The sequence below is a fragment of the Macaca thibetana genome, chromosome 12 (genome assembly GCF_024542745.1).
Source record: "Macaca thibetana thibetana isolate TM-01 chromosome 12, ASM2454274v1, whole genome shotgun sequence".
In the NCBI taxonomy this organism is placed as follows: domain Eukaryota; kingdom Metazoa; phylum Chordata; class Mammalia; order Primates; family Cercopithecidae; genus Macaca; species Macaca thibetana.
The window spans coordinates 93,903,207-93,922,195 of NC_065589.1; the positions used below are offsets into that span (position 1 = coordinate 93,903,207).

Consider the following 18,989-nt stretch of genomic DNA (forward strand, 5'->3'; position numbering starts at 1 on the left):
CTAATATATTCAAAATAGTATCATTTCAACATGTAATTGGTATTACATATTGAGATCGTTTACATTACAATATTACTACTGAGATTTTTTTTTTTCCACACAATAGTGTTTGCAATCTGGTGTATATTTTACACTTTCAGCCCATCTCAATTTGGACTTAGCCACATTTTGAGAGCTCAAAAGACACATGTGGATAGCAGCACATGAACAGCACAACCTCCTATTTCCTGATTTTGCTTTAAGTATTTAGTCCTGACAGTCTCAACGTTCTCTTCCATAAATTAGTATCTGTTGAGGCTATGGATATTCAAAGTAACATAATGTATTTTCTCATTCCTAAGGGGGGATTAAAACATTTCTCATTTGCCTGCACTTAGGATAGCAAGCAGGTGCAACAGGGCCCTAACCCAGGCTCTCTGTAGAAAGAGGTTCCCAGTTCCCAAAGGTATGCTTCGTCTCCATCGGATAATAAGATTCTCCAAAAGACCACCCCCTTCCATTTTATTCCACTTCCCACCAGAGGTTCGGCTGGTGCTGGGCACATCCCAGGATGAACGTCTAGACCAGCCTGAGTGGCCTCTGTCAGCCTGTACCCAACACCAGTAAGCTCAACTTTCAGAAGACACTGAAAGGCTCTGCTTCCTGTCACCAGCTGGAGGCGCTAGCTCTGAGACCCTGCTATGGGTTTTGTGCAGAGCTCATGGTACTCTAGGGGCTGGGGACAGGGATGACAAAAGAGGGAGGTAGAGCCTTATCCTTGAGAAAAACATGGAATTACCTGGTACTGGAAATACAACCGCCACTAAGAAAAGCCCAAATTCTCTTTTGATTAAAAAAAAAAAAAGAAAGAAAGAAAGAAAGAAAGAAAGAAAGAAAGAAAGAAAGAAAGAAAGAAAGAAAGAAAGAAAGAAAGAAAGAAAAAGCCCTCCGTAACCTGACACATGCTTTCTGTTTTGCCTCTAGAAGGCTTATATCAACATTTGGTACCCAACGGTGGTAATATCTCAGATTCCCGCTACCATGCTCTTTTTTTTTCTTCACTCTCCTGATTTATATGTTATAATATTGTAAACAACCTCACATATTTTGTATAAACCAACAGGATGTAAGTTACATATAAATAGAAAAATTCTCTGTCTAGAAAGGGGTTATAAAAGTAGAAAAAAAGCAAAGCGAGAAAAAGGGAGACGAAATACAGAACAGAAACTGAGTAGAAAAAAAAAACCACACACATTCTTTTTAAAAATACCACCTCTTGGTCAAGTGCAGTGGCTCATGCCTATAATCCCAGCACTTTGGTTTGGGAGGCCACAGCACGTGGATCACTTGAAGTCAGGAGTTCAAAACCAGCCCAGCCAACACGGTGAAACCCCAACTCTACTAAAAATACAAAAATTAGTGCGGCATGGTGGCATGTACATGTAGTCCCAGCTACTTGGGAGGCTGAGGCAGGAGAATCATTTGAACCTCAGAGGCAGAGGTTGCAGTGAGCCGAGATCATGCCACTGCACTCCAGTCTGGGCAACAGAGTGAGACTCAGTCTCAAAAAAATGAAAACAAAAACAAAAACAAAACCACCTCTTCACTGACAAGAAAAAATATTCAGAGAACTCATTTGGTATAATCTCCCACAACGGCAAAGCTACAAAACTAAGAAGGGCTTAAACAACCCTAGAGGGTGATATTCCTGTCATTTTTAGAAGTCACAGAGAGTAAGATGTCTTTGGGAAGAACATGGCCTTTCTGGTGAAATTTTGGGCTTATTGTCAGTATTAGAAGTGAAAAACCTAAAAGCACGGTCATAGTTGTTATTTAAAATCCATTTTGAGCTGAAAACCAATAGGAGTGCTGCCTGAATGCCACCACTGAAATTGCCATTTCACTTTCTCCCAGGTCGTTTCTCCATGCACACCATCGCCCTGGTCAGATGAGATCCCCTTGCTCGGATGAGATGGCTGTCCTGCGTGCCTGGAGGCAGGGAGGTGCCGGCACATACCTTGGATTGTGGGATTATGACCTGACGCAATGTTTGCAGCCAAACTGTGTTGACACAGCAAGCACTAGACACAAATGCAATGGGGCGGCCTCAGTAACTCCAGCAGACCATGAAGTGACATGATTTCCCCCTGGAAGGCCCTTCAGTCAAAACCCCCGATCCCCGCTGGGCAAGATTCAGCAGGTTTTGGCTGATAGTTTGGAAGAAATGCGGGGCCACAAAGGAGGCCCTACCTGCTTAGTTTAGTCACCTCAAGGAGCGTGAGGGAGGAGAACTGAGATTGTGACAGGTTGCTGAAGGGAAAAGCACAGGAACTCTGCCAATAAAGGGTCCTTTCTTTACTAGGATGCAGCGTTCCTCTTCATCCCCAGTTAAGGATCTCTACAGGCCTGTCTGCTGAGAAGTCTTTCCAGCAGGCCCAAGAAACAAGGATTCCAGTAGGATGCTCCCATCCATCCTTCCCACTATCGGGATCTTCATCTCCTTAGATAAATTCATGGGAGAAAATAGATATAAATTTCAAAGGTAAATGAGATACAGCATTTCTGACTGTTCTAATCCCAGAGAGACTGGGGAATCTGGAGAATCTTTAAAACCCAGTCCTGTTGACTCTCTTCCAAGTAGCCAGTCACTCACTTAGAGGCAGGGGACTGGACCAACCAACCTGCTCTAGGACTGCCAAACTGGCGCTCTGCCAAACTGGAGATGGTAATTCAAAGGGGCAACGTGTGACCAGATTTAGGAGGAAATAAAATCACCTTTCTTTAGAAGGGGTGGGGAAGGCTAATGAAGGAAGTTAATTACACAAGGGTTTTGCAAGAAGTATTTAGAGACTGTTTTCACCCCCAACTTGGGCTTTTGCAATTGCTTGCAGTGGATTTAAGCTTAATCCAAACAGTACATAATTTTAGTTTTTCTTTTGCCTTTTTATAATTCAATCCCCACATTATAAGAATTACCAATTTTACTCTACTTATCACTGCTGAATAGAAGTGGATTTATCTCATTGGAGCGTTGGTACAATCTGCTATGGAGGAATAATTTTAGTTGCTCTGAATTTATGACTCTGAGAACCATGAAGCTGAGGAGTATCGAAGTGTTGGAGCCTCCTGTGCGGTAGATGGAATCAGGAATTCTTGCCTCCAGATGCTCCACAATTCCTTCCTTTTGGGTTGAGAATGCTAGTTTCAAAGTCCTCTGCCTCAGCAGCATCCACCTACAGTTATTTCTGTCCTCTCTCTCTGCAGTCCCACCTCATCTGGCCTTTTCAGGTCTGTCCCCATGACCACTTTAACATTAGCTAACATGCACAGGGGCCTAATTTTTGCCAGGTACTCTCCTAAGAAGTTTTTCTCTCTTCTTTCACATTCTCTCATTCAATCCCAGACAAGCCTGTGATATGGGCACTATGATCCCAACTTCCCCATTCCACAGTTTTCTTAGCTGTCCAATGGCCAAGAATCTTGTCTGGTGTGACAAGGGGGGATTCGCTTTATACACTTCAACCAAAACAGCACACTGTAACAGACAGAATGCAAAAACAGCTGGGGGGAATCCAGCTGCCATCTATGAGATAGCCAGGTGTCAAAGAGATTTGCAAAATGTAAAACAATGCCATTGGGCTATTTTTTGTTTTGAAAACAGTTATTTTCATTACAAATCACATTTCCATGGTAACATGTATGGGCTTATTACTATTTTTTAAATGAATCTGACAGTATTCTAATTTTTTTGCTTTAATTTCCAGTATGATACATATCAATATATATAAATTCATTGATCCTTTTTTGTTGGTTCTTTTTTTGAGAAAGATTGTCATTCTGTCACCCAGACTGGAGTGCAGTGGCACAAACATGGCTCATCACAGCCCCAAATTACTGGGCTCAATCAATCTCCCACCTCAGCCTCCAAAGCAGTTGGGACTACAGGCGTATGCCACCATACCTAGCTAATTTTTATTTTATTTTATTTTATTTTATTTATTTTTTGTAGAGACAGAGTCTCACCAAGGCTGGTTTCAAACTCCTGGCCTCAAGTGATCCTCCTGCCTTGGCCTCCCAAAGTGCTGGAATTGTAGGCATGAGCCACATACCCAGTCCATTGATCCTTTTTAAGAAGAGTAAAGGTCCTAAGGCCAAGAACTTTGAGAACTGTTGCAGGGAAGATCATTGCTCTTAGCCCAGGATCTACCACTCGTAGGTGTGGGATCTTGACAGCGCATCCCGCCTCTTTGGGATGTAGCATGAGGAGACGGGATCAGGTGATGAGGACAACACAGATGAGCACCACAGAGTGCTCATTCAGTGCCAGGCACTAGGCTAATCTTCAGGTATTTGTTTTATTTGTTTATTCTTTTTGAGGCAGGATCTCGCTCTGTCACCCAGGCTAGAGTGTGGTGGCATGATCACAGCTCACTGCAGCCTCGAACTCTCCAGCTGAAATGATCCTCCCAGCTCAGCCTTCCAAATCGCTGGAGCTACAGGCATGCACCACCACACCTGGCTAATGTTTTTATTTTTAGTAGAGACAAGGTCTCGCTAAGTTGCCCAGGCTGGTCTCAAACTCCTGAGCTCAAGCCATCCTCCAGCCTCAGCCTCTCAGAGTGCTGGGAGTACAGAAGTGAAAGAATTGAGACACACCACGACACACAAAAAACAGGCATCCCAAACTCTACAAGAAGCAACGCACTCCGGGGTTGCATTGCACTTAGCTCTTTATTTTCAGAAAAAGCCCTTCTTTCATTAAATTATGTGAAGTGGGTTTTGTGGTTCGGATTTTTTATTTGTGGTTTTATTTCAATTTAATTTCCAAATTTGTTTTTGTTTACAATATGCAAATACTTAAGTATTATAATACAATAATTTAAATCAACTCTGGGGATCTGTGAGAATTGTATTCCTTTTAAAGTACTCTATTTACTACTTAAGTTTGAGATAAAATGGTCTAAATATACGAAAACCAAGAAAAAACACCATTCTGCCTTCAGTCTTTCAGAAAACATCTGAGGGTTCAGCAATGCCCCACTGGCGCCATCTGGTGGAGACATTTGAACAAGTCCCCTGGCTTGCCAAAGCACTGCCTGGAAAGGAAGTGGATCTCCAGGGCCCTCACAACCAGGGAGCTGGGCAGACGTTTAATCAGGTGTCTGCATTAAGTATGGGGCTGCAAAGAAGGACTCAGCACTGCCTGAGAGGTCGATTTTACACCATCTCTGGTCTCAAGAGCGAGACCCTGCTTCCTCCCTCTTTCTCACTAATCATCTGGCTTCTTGCCTGCACGAGAAAACAAGTTCTAACTAAGGTGAGCTGGATCTTGCCTCCCAGTGCACCCCATCTACCACCCACCCGCATCTGTGCTTCCTCCTCTGCCCGGCTCGGCTATACCATCACCATCGCACACAGCTATGCTGTAATATCTCCCATCTCATGACAGAAAAGCAACACAGCCCCACCTTAACTCCACGTCGCTCCATTTCTCTGATCTCCTTCAAATAAAACCCCCAAAGTGGGTTCAGCTGCTGGCTCTCCTTCCTCATCTGCTCTCTCTAGTCCATGCTAAGGTCACCGCCATCTGGCCTTCTTCAACCACCCAGTCTCTGTTGTCATCTTACTCAAGCTCGGAGCTGACCACCTTCCTTCTAGGGTCAAGGTCTTCACTTGACCTCTGTGCCCCCACATGCTCCTCAGGCCCCTCGGCTGGTGCCACCTCCTTTCTCTGACCTTCCCATTTGCCAGTGCCTGGGCCTGGTCTAACTCACCCCTCAGCTCTCCTCTCTGCTGGGCCCACCTTTTCTCTAGGTTGCCTCCTTCAGACCCGTGGCCATAAACACGATCTACAGGTCACAAGTCTCCAGCCCTGGCCTCGCCCCAGCCTCTCTGCTATGCTCCAGACCCACAGATCCAGCCACCTGTTCCACACACCCACTTGGGTAGTGGGCTCAGCTGGATGTCTGAGAGGCAGCGCATAAGAAACATGATGGAAACCAAGCTTTCCCACAAAACCTGCTCATCCCCCGATTTCCCCTGGCATGGTTAAAAAGGGACCAATGTCTCCTAATTGCTGGGGCCCACAAAAATCTAGGAACTACCTTGATTCCCTTCCTTCCTCGTCCTCTTGCTCTCAACGCTCATCAGTAAGCCTGACAGCTGAATCAGCTCTAAGCAGGCACTGACTCGAGCCACTTCTCCCCTGCTGCCACCACCTGGGTCTGGTACCAGACCCCTCCCCATGGCCACCTAGGGTACCCCCTAGACAACCCCCAGTGCTTACTGTCGCCCCATTCCTACCCCTTCTCCAGGGTCCAGCCCAGAGTGGCCTGTCTAATCATGAACCAGCTCCCACTGCTCCCATGCCCACAGCCCTGGTGACCCCTCGCACTAGGTCACAATCTAACTTGCCCCCAGTCTCAACACCTTCATTTACTTGGGCCCAACTCCCTCCCCATCCACTCTAATGAAGACGGGTTCTCCCAGATCAGGAGCTACCACCTTATCAGCCTTGTACCACCTTATCAGCCTTGTACCGCCTTATCAGCCTTGCTAACGTTCCTCCTTCCTCGAATAACCCTCATTCATTCCTACCTTTGAGTGATCATCAAACCACTCTCTCCCAGGTTGCTGTGTGCCTGGCATTTTTCATCACTCAGTCTCAACTTAAATGTCACCCCCTCTTCTAAAACAGTGTTCCTATTCCATTAGCCTGTTTCTGTTTTCTTCTAGCACTTACCACTACTTGAAGTTACCTTGTTTATTTTCTGTCCATCTTCCCCTAACAAGCGTATCACTGCACAAGAAGAGAGCCTTCTTGTCTCATTCACTGTGAAACCAAGTCCAGAGCTAGGCTCTCGATGCCTGAACCCCCTTGGCTGGTGAGAAAAACTGAAGCTGACAGAAATCAAGCAACCTGCCCGATGTCACATGGTTGCACTCCACTGCCCCATAGCTAGCTCTAGCGTTTGAAAAAGATCATCTCCTCCTGTGGCAGCCCCCTGTGGATCTGAACCAGATAAGATCAAAGCCAGCATTATCCTGGGTTCTTTTGATTTTTGTACATTGGCATCTTCGTTGGCTTTGAAACCTTGAGGATAAACCAAAATACTCATTATGGCTATAATTCTTGAACCCCGAAATGAAGCAGAAGGAAATTCCAAAGATATCCAGCTGTAAGAATATGTGCTCTGACTCCACAGGAGGGCTGGGAAGACACAATTGAGATAATTTCTACCCAGGGAAGAGACACTTCAGAATGAAAATCCCAAAGGTCAGGAAAGACTGTCTCAAAAAGGCTTTGCTCTCATCTAAGCAATGAATTCCATATTTCCAATTATTTTTCAAAAAATGATTTAGCATTTCTTTACTTTTCATTTGCAATTCCTGAATCTGTTGATTGCTACCCCTTTTTAATCTCCACTGACAAATGCCCAGTCATTTCTTAAAAATAGTCATAGCTTGTAGATAAGTAAATTTTATATATATACACACACACACACACACACACACACACACAAATAAGATAGGCTCTCACTCTGTCACCTAGGCTGGAGTGCAGTGGCATGATCTTGGCTCACTGCAACCTCCACCTCCTGGGTTCGAGCGATTCTCCACTTCAATCTCCCAGATAGCTAGGGTTACAGGTGTGCATGTACACGCCAAGCTAATTTTTCTATTTTTAGTAGGGAAGGGGTTTCACCATGTTGGCCAGACTGGTCTTGAACTCCTGACCTCAAGTGATCTGCCCACCTCAGCTTCCCAAAGTGCTGGGATTACAGGCATGATCCACCATGCCCAGCCAATATTATCTTTAAAAGCCCTTATATCAGCTCATAGCAACAACTAGGATACTCAGTTAGAAATAAGCCTTCCCTACCCAGTGGCTAGGATTTACTGCTATAGAGGAACTAAAAACCATTTAGTAACAACTATATGAATTAAAGGACACTATAAACCAACATGTATCAACTACGATGTTCTGCAGTGCTCATCTATACTAGCAACTAACATTTTTATTGAGCAATTGTTATGTGCTTAGAAGCATGACCTCATTTAAGCCTTCTGTCAATGCCAATGACCAAAATAAAAGATTTTCCCCATTTCATAGACGAGGAAACAGATTCTGAGGTTAAGTAACTTGAAGGAAGTAGAAGACCTGACACCTGAACCCAGGTCCCTTGTCCAATGCCAGTCCCCTCAGCTACACTGCCATCCTGAGAGCTGTAAGAGGGGGCCTGTTTATTTTGTGACCTGATGAAAGAAGCACCTAGTTACAGAAGCTATGTGGAGAAGGTGTGTTAAGGAGGCTCTGAATTCAGATAAATCCATCAAAACCACTTTTAAAACTTTGAGTAAAGAAACAAATTGCCAGCTGGGTGCAGTGGCTCACGCCTGGAATCCCAGCACTTTGGGAAGCTGAGGTGCGGGGAGTCACTTGAGGTCAGGAGTTCAAGACCAGCCTGGCCAACATGGTGAAACCCTGTCTCTACTAAAAATACAAAAACTAGCTGGGCGTGGTAGCACATGCCTGTAATCCCAGCTACTCGGGAGGCTAAGGCAGAAGAAGCATTTGAACCCAGGAGGCAGAAGTTGCAATGAGCCGAGATCATGCCATTGCACTCCAGCCTGGGCGACAAGAGCAAAACTCCATCTCAAAAAGATGATGATGGGTTGATGGGTGCAGCAAACCATCATGGCACGTGTATACCTATGTGACAAACCTGGACATTCAGCACATGTATCCCAGAACTTAAGTAAAATTTAAAAAAAAAAAAAAAGCCATAATGGGTGAGGGTGGTTCTGTCACTCCAACAGTCTTGAAAGTCTCCCCAGACCTACTGATTTTCACTCTTCTGTATGAGAAGAGGCTACACTGGTGATGAATGGCCAGCATTTGATTGTTTGGAGCCTACATAAAATATGGGACTGGCAGACCTTTGTTGGAACCCATGAAGAAGGTGACTGTCCCACTGCATAATCTCTGGGCCCCAGAATCCCTGGACCAGTATATTTAGTAAGGTCTTGCTGGGAAACACACATACACATGTCTCTGTGCTTTCATCAAATGAGGTGATGCCTGTAGTGCATCTAGGCCAGTGCTGCGGCATATTAGGTGGTCCATAAGGCACAGTGTGTCAGCTGCCCACCCCAACATCCACTCTCCCTGTCCTTGCTCAAAGAGCATTACCTTTCTTTGGGGCAGTGATGTGCCCAGCTAAAAGACTACCTTTTCCAGCTAGATGTGGCCACATGGCCCAGTGCTGCCCAGGGAAAGGGAGGCATCAGCATTGCATGGGGCTTCAGGAAGGCTACTTAAAGGAGATTCATTTAGGATGGCTGTTTTTGCCTCGTCTCTGCTTCCTCTCTGGTTGCTAAACTTGGAATGTAGGCATGATGGCTGAAACTGAAGTCATTTGGTGACCTTGAGTTGGCCTTGAGTTCGGGAGGCAGGCACTTGCTTAACCTAGTTAAGAGGCTAGATTTCTGTTATCACTGTGGAGATTCTTTACAGACGTACCACCTTCCAAATTCCTTTACATAAGACAGAAGTAAACTGCCATCCTATATAAACCATGGAGAGTTTTCAAACTTCGATGAGTATCAGAATCACCTGGAGTACTTGGTTAAAAAGACAAACAAAACCCAGGCCCTCCCTCCTCTAAGGAGCCTGGGCCTCTGGGTGCTCAAGAATGCTCACATCCACCAAAGTTCCAGGACCACTGCTTCAGGCTTTTCTGTTCTAAGCTGCCCAGCTGGATCTCAGAGTTCACTTCAGGTATCAGCCTCGATACTGACAACATGTAGTCAAAAGCAACTTTCTAACTTCCAGTTTCATTCCATTTCTGATAGGAAGCAGAGATTAGATAGGAATGGGGTGGCCCACTGCCAAGACCATTTCCCATTTTCCTGTCTAGAAGACGGCAGATGATGGCAGGCACACTGCCCACCCGTGGGCTGCCTCCGCCTTCCCTCCTGTTCCCACTACTCTGACCAGCCCCTGGCCTGCTCCTTGGCACTGCCTGCGGCAGCACAAGTGAAAGTTGTGTGGGGACAGCCACCAAAGCATTTCCCTTGGAAGTTTTAGCCTAAGCCTGGGCCATGACAGGACCCTGAGTGATGGCTCCAGCCCCTCCTGCTCGCCTTCTTGCCTTGATGCAGAAAGGACTGGATGAGGAGGGGTCCAGGCTTCACACCTTACATGCTTGCCTGCCTTGGGAGCCAGCTACCCTAGCAAGGGCTTAGAGTCCAAGGACAATGTTCAGAGCCACCTCTTCCCATCTGCATGTTCAAAGTCAGAGTTTTTCTAAATGAAGTTTTCTGGTCACCTAGCAGTCTTTCTGCCCGCCCAACTAGTAACCTCTTTTCTCCATTTCCATCACACAGGATGACAGTTTTCGCTCTCTGCTTCTTCGCTTCTGTAAAGTATATCACTCGTTCCTTTTCTTTTTGCTGGGAGAGAAATGTTGGGCATGTGGGTTGTGGGCAGAGAAGCTTGCAGACCACCATCTCAAAGAAAAAAGCGCCCTGGACCCACCTAGGTATCTTCTTAAAATCCCCATTTGTTGAGTTCAGATACTAAACATAAAAACATCACTTCTATTATCAGGCTCTTTCTTTACATTCTGTTCCTGAGACTTAAAGCAACCCCCAACTTCTGTCTGCTCTGGGTAAAAGCAGTTGACAAACAGGTAATGCCCTACGGGATGCCAACTACAGAGGTGAGTCCCACAGGCAAAAAAAAAACAAAGCTCAGCTGAATCACTCACTACACCTACCCCTGGAGGGGATTAGGCCCGGCCTGGCTCCAGGTCCCAGGGGCCTCAGGCAGCCTCAGCTAGAAGACCCCAGGGCTCTAGACTGAGTGAGGGTAGGTCGGGTCTCTGTTTACCTGGAACCCCCAGGGCATGTGCTGGAATAGAGCCGAACTCCTCTCTACTGAAGGTCCACTGCCAGGCAGGGGTTTGAGAAAGGCAAGAACCCTCTGCCTCCAGATAGAGAAACCACCCTTGACATGGGACTCACTTTGTATTTATTTCTGGTAGTGAGTGGCGTTTGAAGAGCTGCCTCCTCCCCCTCGAATGGCATGGACGGCCGTTGGAGATGAGGCCGGGTAGTGTCCGGGGCGGATGGGCTTGGCTGTATCCAACCAACAGAAAAAAGAGAGAACAGACATTTAGAAAAGGCTTAACAACAATCCTGATACCTACAGGTCACCTGTGACAACTAAAAGTCACAATTCTTATCAACAGTACTATTCTTATCAACCACCAGATCTCTCTGAAAATGGGAAAACGATCAGTATAGTTAGCAAATCCAAGGCATCCAAATATTTAGGGGACAGAAAGAACTTAAATATCAATTAGCTCATTTCTAATTTGGGCCAAGAAAAGTTAGAAAAAAAGATTTTCAGTTTTATCTGAAATGGATCATAGGTTCCCCATGACTTTCAAGGGCATCTGTGTAGCCCCTGAAATTGGATGCAGAATTCTGCCTGTGATGCTGTTTTCTGGGGAGAGCGTCCATAGCTTTTAATAGATTCTCAAAGGGTATGAAATCCTACACATGCAATGAACCACTAATCTAAGGTATGGTTTAAAACTAGAAACATGAAGCTGCTGGTTTACAATACATCTACACAGCAATATCTGATGGGAAATAAATTACATGTTATTGGAGATGTTTCAATTTAAAAAAAAAAAAAAAAAAAAAAAAAGGAGAAGCAGCTGTTTAGAGAATATCCCTAAATTGTTTTTATCCCTATGGCTCTATCCTGGGAACTAGGACTCTGGCTACACCCTCATTTCCTACATGGGCAAAATGCCCAAATCCATACAGGTCTTGAAGGGGCTGAGACTCCAGACCTTCCCAGGTTCTGTGCCAGCCTGTAGCCACACCCTGTCACGGATGCCAGCCTGGCTCTTCCCGGGGTATTTCCAAACCTGCACTTGGAGGCTTTCCCTGGGGCTCTGGCTACATACGGGCTCCTTCATGGTCCCACCGGGTGCAGAACACAGGGGCCCTTCACACCTTGCAGAGAAATATCCTCCTATTTCAGTATTTCTAAGAGTGTACCCATTTATAGCCCAAGACCTGGACCTACGGCCTTGGCTGGCTTCTCTCTGCCCAGCTCAGAAGTTCTGAGACCACGATGGATGCCGGAGTATCTCAGAATAGGATAACGGGGGCGCCTGACATTCCCACTCCCCCAGGGTGAGCATAGGGTGCAGGGAGGGCTGCCGCCTGTGGGCTCCATCCCAGTCTTTCAGATGTTCCAGAGTGGGCTGGCGCTGTCTTCACCTTTTTAGCAAATCTTAGCTGGGAGGCCGCAGTAGCTTCTCAAACCCCGGGCGCCACGGTGCACACACGTACCGATCTGGGCTGAATGGGCCCTTCTGGCCATGTTCTTGGCCCGCACGGCCTCCTTGATGCGATCCACCTCCTGCTGGTAGCGCTTGCGGTCCCGCATGGCGTTCTCCTTGGCCTCCTTCAGCGCGCTCTCCAGCGCCTTGACGCGCTCCGCCGTGGCACGCAGCCGCTTCTCCAGCTTGGGCAGTTCACAACGCAGGTCTGCGTTGTCCCGGACCAGCTGGGGCAGGAGGATAAAGGAGGGGAGTTACTACCAGGCAGGCTGCACTGTGCAAACCAGAGCAGCCAGAAGCAGCCCCTGCTGCTGAACAGGCGACCCCCGCTAGGTCGTCCTTCGCACTCCGCACAACCACAGAAAGGAAAGGAAAACCCAGACTGTGGACTCCGGTGAACACGTGATTCACGGGGTGCAAGGAATGGTGGGGTGGGGATACAATTAAAAACTATTTCCCACCACAAGAAACTTTCGATCTGAGGCAAGATTTACCTCCTCTTTTGTTTGGGTGTGTGTAGAGGAAAGGGGAATTGTGTGAGAAAATCAACCACTTTATGAGAATAGTAAATTAGCATGAGAAAGCTGAGACACTTCAAACCGGTTCAAAAGGACTCAGTGAAAAACAAGCATGTTCCTGAGCTCTCAGAGGGCCTCCTTCCATGCAGAACCCGCTGTTTACACTGGCATGGGGTTTGGACCCAGCTTTGCAACACATCCAGAGGCTAAGAGGAAGAGACTGCGCCTTTTTGCTGACTGAAGAAGCAACAGGCCAGCCCTAGGTAGGAGTGGGTTCAAGGGCCAGCTCTTTATGTCCTGGCCATGTGACTTGGCGTAAGTCATTTGACCACCACAAGTCTCAAGTTTCTCATCGATAACACAAGTGTACTACATAATAGGGGATCCAGGTGGACGGAGGGAGTTTTGAAAATCAGAAAGTGCTACACCAAAGTGAGCTACTGCTGAATCTCCTGCTTTGTTCTCCTAGCACCAGCTCTAGTGCCTGGCAGAGAGTACGTTTTTAACAAATGCTCATTCAATCCATGAATAAAATAATGCATCTCAGCTGGGTGCAGTGGCTCACGCCTGAAATTCCAGCACTTTGGGAGGCTGAGATGGGTAGATCACAAGGTCAGGGGTTCAAGACCAGCCTGACTAACATGGTGAAACCTTGGGTCTACTAAAAATACAAAAAATTAGCCAGGCGTGGTGGCGCACACCTGTAATCCCAGCTACTCGGGAGACTGAGGCAGAAGAATCGCTCGAACCCAGGAGGCAGAGGTTGCACTGAGCAGAGATCGCACTATTGCACTCCAGCCTGGGCAACAGAGCAAGATTCCAGCTCAAAAAATAAATAAATAAAAATAAAAATAAATTGTAAAACATGTATCTCAGAGCCCTATTTCAAGCTCCCTGGCAGTTCCTGCTTTTGTATTTCTCATCGACAATTTGAGTGGCTTCAACTCTCTAGAATCTATTATCCTCCCTCTGGGGAAAAAACGCCATCATCAGTAATATTGAAAAAGTCTTCACAAGTCAAAGAGAAATGACATCTCCTTGGCCATGTGGTCCAAAAACTTGGGACGTTTCCATCACATCCCAATTCCTAAGGAGGGAAAACAGCCATGCACACACCAACATTTAAAAAGAAAGTATCCAAGACAAATGACCTGCTGAAATCACTGGTGAGTTTGGACACAGTTATCACTCTCTGTCACTCTAGACAAATGCCAGCGCATCGCAGGCACCCGAGTGAGCATCTGAGATCGCTAGGAATGGGCAGCTGAGCAGAGAGGGTGCTGGTTCCAGTCCTGGTCCTCTCACGGTGCAATGAAGCAAGGCACCAGTCTGTTTCCCCATCTGTAAAAATAAAGGACTTGAACCAGCTCAGTGGGGTCCACTTTGCATTCTGTGGAGCTTTCAGGTCCACAGAGGTACCTCAGAGGTGTTATGGGAGACACGGAGGCTAGTTGGTGTCCAAAGTCAGGGGTGGAGGCAGGATGAAAAGACAGGCCTCTGAACACTTCCCTCTCCAACCCCAGAGAGCTCAAACCCAATGCTTTATATTTGGCTTTGAGAAAAGAAAGTCCTTTATATATATGGGAAGTCACTGAGAACTAAAGGATTTGTAGGGACCTTTCCAGCCCTCTTGTCCTCTGATGGAGTACAGTTCTTTTACCTTCAATCTCAGTGCCTTCTCCGCACACCATGGCCAAACCTGGTGGGGCTTCTTTCGGGAGAGAGGAGGGAGGAGAGTGGGCAGAACTCTCCTACCTGCTTGTGAACCTTGGTGAGCTGCTCCAGGTTATTCTCCAAGAAGGAAATTTTCTGCTTCTGGGCAGCACTGCCGCCTCCATCATCGCTGTCCAACTCCACACTCTGCATTGACACCAGGCGGTCAGCAGGACGGGCTGTCATCCACCCACCCTCCACCCCAGGATAATGTGGATAGAAAAAAAGAATCCCCATTCCCACCAAAGGGTATTCTGAAAGTGAAAATAGAGAGAGGTTCTAAAAGTTGACTCAACAAATCCCCCAATTAATTTCCCTTATTAGTATGAAAAGTGATTTAAGGAGGAGCTATTTTTTAGGGAGCTAAAACAAAACAAAACAAAACAAAACACTTCAAAATCTGCTTTTGAAAGTTACAGATGATTTATCTTCAGTAAAATATATGTCTCCCTTGCGTGTAGTAAATAGAGACTTCTTTTCAAAAGAAAGCATTCCAAAATTCGTTAAGAAACAACAACTGTGAAAACATAAACCCAGGACCTAAATTTGACTTCAGCCATCATGATGGGATAACAAGTCACCAAACTTGTAAGCAAATGTCTGTGGTCCCACTGGGAAGTCTTAATGGCCTCTGCTTGTCCCTTCAGCTTCCAAATCTATAAAATTCATTAACGAATCAAGCTCAAATTAATCATAGCATCTGGGTGCTGGGTAAATTCTTGAAATTTATCAAATCTTGAAATTGGCAAAACGTTGCACTCCTGGCAAGCCAAGTGGCACAGATAAATTGGAAAGTACAGGTGCAAACACATCCTGGTGTTCCAAGGTGGAAAAGCAGGTTTGCCCAGTCTGATTATAGAAGAGATCATCATCCTTTTTCTGAAAGGTAATGGTTACATGAGCATCTCACACCTGCAGCTCTTCAGTCTAAAACTGAGCTCCCCAAAGTTGAGCCTTAGCACCCGGCTCCCGAGGGGAGGGTTTGTTGAGACTTAGATTGCCACACTTCAACCCTAGTCTCTGATTCAGTGGATCTGGGGTCAGGTATGAGAATTTGCATATCTAAACAGTTTCCTAGGTGATGCTGAGGCTGATGGCCAGAGAACCACCCACAGAAAACCACTGGTCTAAAAGCAGGGCTTTCCTAGAGAGTTTTTTAATCATTAAATCCGGAAGTCTGATCTCAAGCTCCTAATCCTCCCTAGGACCAGAGCCTCCCATGTATGGTCATGGCTTCCACCTCCTTCCTCGGACTGAACCTTTTCAGTCCATGTCATAACCTCTGGCCAGATGCCTTCCCCGTCTAGTCTCCCTGTCCATCACCTTTGCTCTGGCTTCACTCTCCTGCCAGGTCCAGGCCCCCATGGTCATTTGTATTTTGGACCGTGCTTACTACCTACCTAATTGCCTAGCCATTGCCATGCACGCCTTGAAATTGCCCATCATTTTCTGCCTTCTTTATTTTCATTTCCAGGATTCTAAACTCACTTAAATCATGCTGTCAGGGGCCACATGCTTCTGACTCAACACCAACACCACTGCTCAGCAATCCTACTTTTCCATAGTCGGCCACCTCGGCTGCCTGAACCATGTCTAGTCTCCTTGGGCTTCCCATTCTTTTCCCTACTTCCCCACCAAGGACTGAGCCTACACATAAACCAAGAAGACCCAAATCATCAAATGTGGCTTCTTTCCACCCTCATGTATTTCCCTGCCGATCCTTCCAACTTGACTTCTCCACTCCTCCCCTTTAGGAATGTGTGTCCCTTCTCCTTACCAAGACTAGCTAATACATCCATCTACACTATTAATCCTCTCCCTCTCAGACCCGACTCTATCTTTATAAGGCATTTGACCTCTTTCCCTTGGCTCCTTCACACTGACACACATTCACACATTCAAATATGCACACACATTCACACATACATGCACACACTTTTCTTAAACAGACCTTCCTTCAATCCTACCATCCCTCTACACATGGCCCATTGTGTCGTCCATCACTTTTAAACACTTTGAAAGAGTAGCCCTCTTGCTGCCTTCACCTCTTACTCCTTCCTTAAACCTCTGCAAGCTGTTTGGGTGAGTCACCATTACAGAGTGTCTCCAGATTGCTGGTGTAGCAAGAGGACAGAAGAAGCTCAGATCCAGAGACCCCGGAGGCCTGGGTTCCAGACCCATCTCTGGCTCTTCCCACCAGTGCAATATGGGTAAGTTATTTAACATCTGAGCCTATCTCCACATTTTCAAAAACAGGAACACTAAGCACCACTTACATGGTTGCTGGGAAAAGCAAATAAATACTGGATGTTGACGTGCTTCATAAACTCTAACCTAGCCCCTAATGGCCTCTTAACAAACAAATAAGAGGCTCTCTTGGTCCAGCCTCTCCAGGCTTCCGGGCAATGCTTTCTGAAGCGACGACTCTAAATGTTTCTGTGTCAAGAGCAGTCGCCCTCACACAGCGGGGGCCAGAAAAATATGTGTTGATTTGAAATGAAGGCCAGGGAAAGCATTCTGACTTCCTTTTACTAAGAAGGAAAAATCAGATGGGAAAATGTTACCAAGTATTTTTTGCCTCCAGCACATTCTTTTAATAACATTCTCTGGTGTGAAGTAATTAATTTTTAAGCATAACCAGCTCTGACTTAAGCAAGTGGTATTTCAACTGAAAATGATTCTTCCCTGCCATCTTTGATTTTCTTCTCAGTCCCATTCAGACAAAAGAGAACTCACTTTTTTAACTCGGGTGGTCAGATCCTGGACAAAGAGTTTCCGAAGGTTGTGCAGTGTCTGCAACTCTCTAGACTGGAAGAGAAGATTTTTAAAGGTCACTTAAATGTAGCAATTCACTGAATTTATGGCACATTTGGCACCAGATCATTCCCCGAGACACTTCCTGAGCCAGCCATGGATGCCGCTGGTGCGCCCCCCTTCCCTGTGACACCGCCACCCTGACCATGCCCACTGCTGGACCTAGTGTCGTTACTGGAGCACCTTGAGGTGCAGAGCCTGAGAACCCAAACCACAAATTGTAAACTAGAACAAAGCCTGCTCATCTGTTCACAGTGGAACCACACATTTCCTCACCCACAAAAATTCAAAAGGTTTCCTCACAAAAATTCCTACTGGGCTACGTTGTATCAGGATGAATTCCTTTTTTCTTTTTTCTTTTTATTACAGAAATGTTACAATGTAATACCAACAAGCTTAAATGAAAAGTTAGCCACAATATCTCACCGTAACTGATTCACATTTTTCACGTCTCCACACCTGCTTCAGGCGCAAGTCCACACACTTGTTTGCTTTACATCACTGAGCTTATGGATGAGGCATTTCGTGGACTTTCCTCCTGGGTGGCCCTGGGCAAGTTATCTAACCTTTCTGTGCCTCCGTTTCCTTATTGCTAACATGACAATAAAAACAGTAGTTGCCTCATCATTGCTGTCAAGATTAAATGAGATGAACCTTATAATGTTCTGAGAACATTTTCTGGTACATATTCAGTGCCCAGTAAACGTGACTAGTATGAATTTATTGATGCATATTTCATATCATAAAAGCCATTTCTTCATTAGGCTTGTATTGCTTCCTTTTATTGTTGTTGTTAAAACTTTCACTGTAATCTTGGGGACATTTTTCCCCTTCATTTTGGATTACTTTCTACAAATGAAACCTGAGGAATTAGATTGCTGAGACAAGAGCCTGAGCCAGATCTGGTGATCTTTGTTAACAAGATCAGAAGATCAAATGTGTCTGTCTGTTTAAGTCTCCATGTGTTTACTATAGGAGATGTGATTAGTTCCTTGTAAAATATTTTCCTATAGAGGAAGAGGAGAGAGCTAAATTCTGCATGCAAACTTTATTTGTCTAAATTGACCTACTTTAACACAGAATTTCAAGGGACGCAACTCACACACGCTCACATCTAAAAGGAAAAAAACATACTATAAAGCTATACAAACACTAAGTTTCTTGCAGTAAAAGTTCTCTGTTCATTTAAGGTCTTATTACTGGGTCCAATTCTGTGTTGAAATAAGAAGCACCTGAAGTCAATTATGTCCTCAGATGAGGTAAATTACTTTCTGCAGGAAACCAAATGGATCTGTGATTATGAATAATGTGCACACAGGACCTGTCTGAGGCTGTGCCGCCTTTCAGCCCAGGGGCAGGGGTGCAGTACTCTCTATGTTACACATTGTCCCAGGCCCTGCCAGAGGGAGCGCAGCCTGGATACCCTGCTCCTTAACACCTGCGCCCACCCTGCATGCACTCTCTCTCCCATCAGTGGTTTCATTACTGATTGAACTGTAATCACAGTTTACATTTTTCATAAAACCACCACCACACCAAAAGGGAATGGGAACAGAGGACGGAATGAGAACAGTGCTTTGTCCAAGGGCCAGGATTCTCC

The 18,989-nt window shown here is 45.8% G+C and overlaps 1 protein-coding gene across 1 annotated transcript in view; it reads right to left on the reverse strand.

Annotated features, from left to right (window-relative positions):
- The window catches only part of KIF5C (kinesin family member 5C), a 153,658-nt gene that overhangs the window by 4,087 nt on the left and 130,582 nt on the right, over nt 1-18,989 (reverse strand). The window contains exons 22-25 of the mRNA XM_050752192.1: nt 17,312-17,383; nt 14,618-14,722; nt 12,355-12,571; nt 11,008-11,121 (exon numbers count right to left, since the gene is read on the reverse strand). Of these exons, the coding sequence (XP_050608149.1) occupies nt 11,015-11,121; nt 12,355-12,571; nt 14,618-14,722; nt 17,312-17,383 (501 nt within the window). The 3' untranslated portion in view covers nt 11,008-11,014. The remainder of the gene's footprint in view (nt 1-11,007; nt 11,122-12,354; nt 12,572-14,617; nt 14,723-17,311; nt 17,384-18,989) is intronic.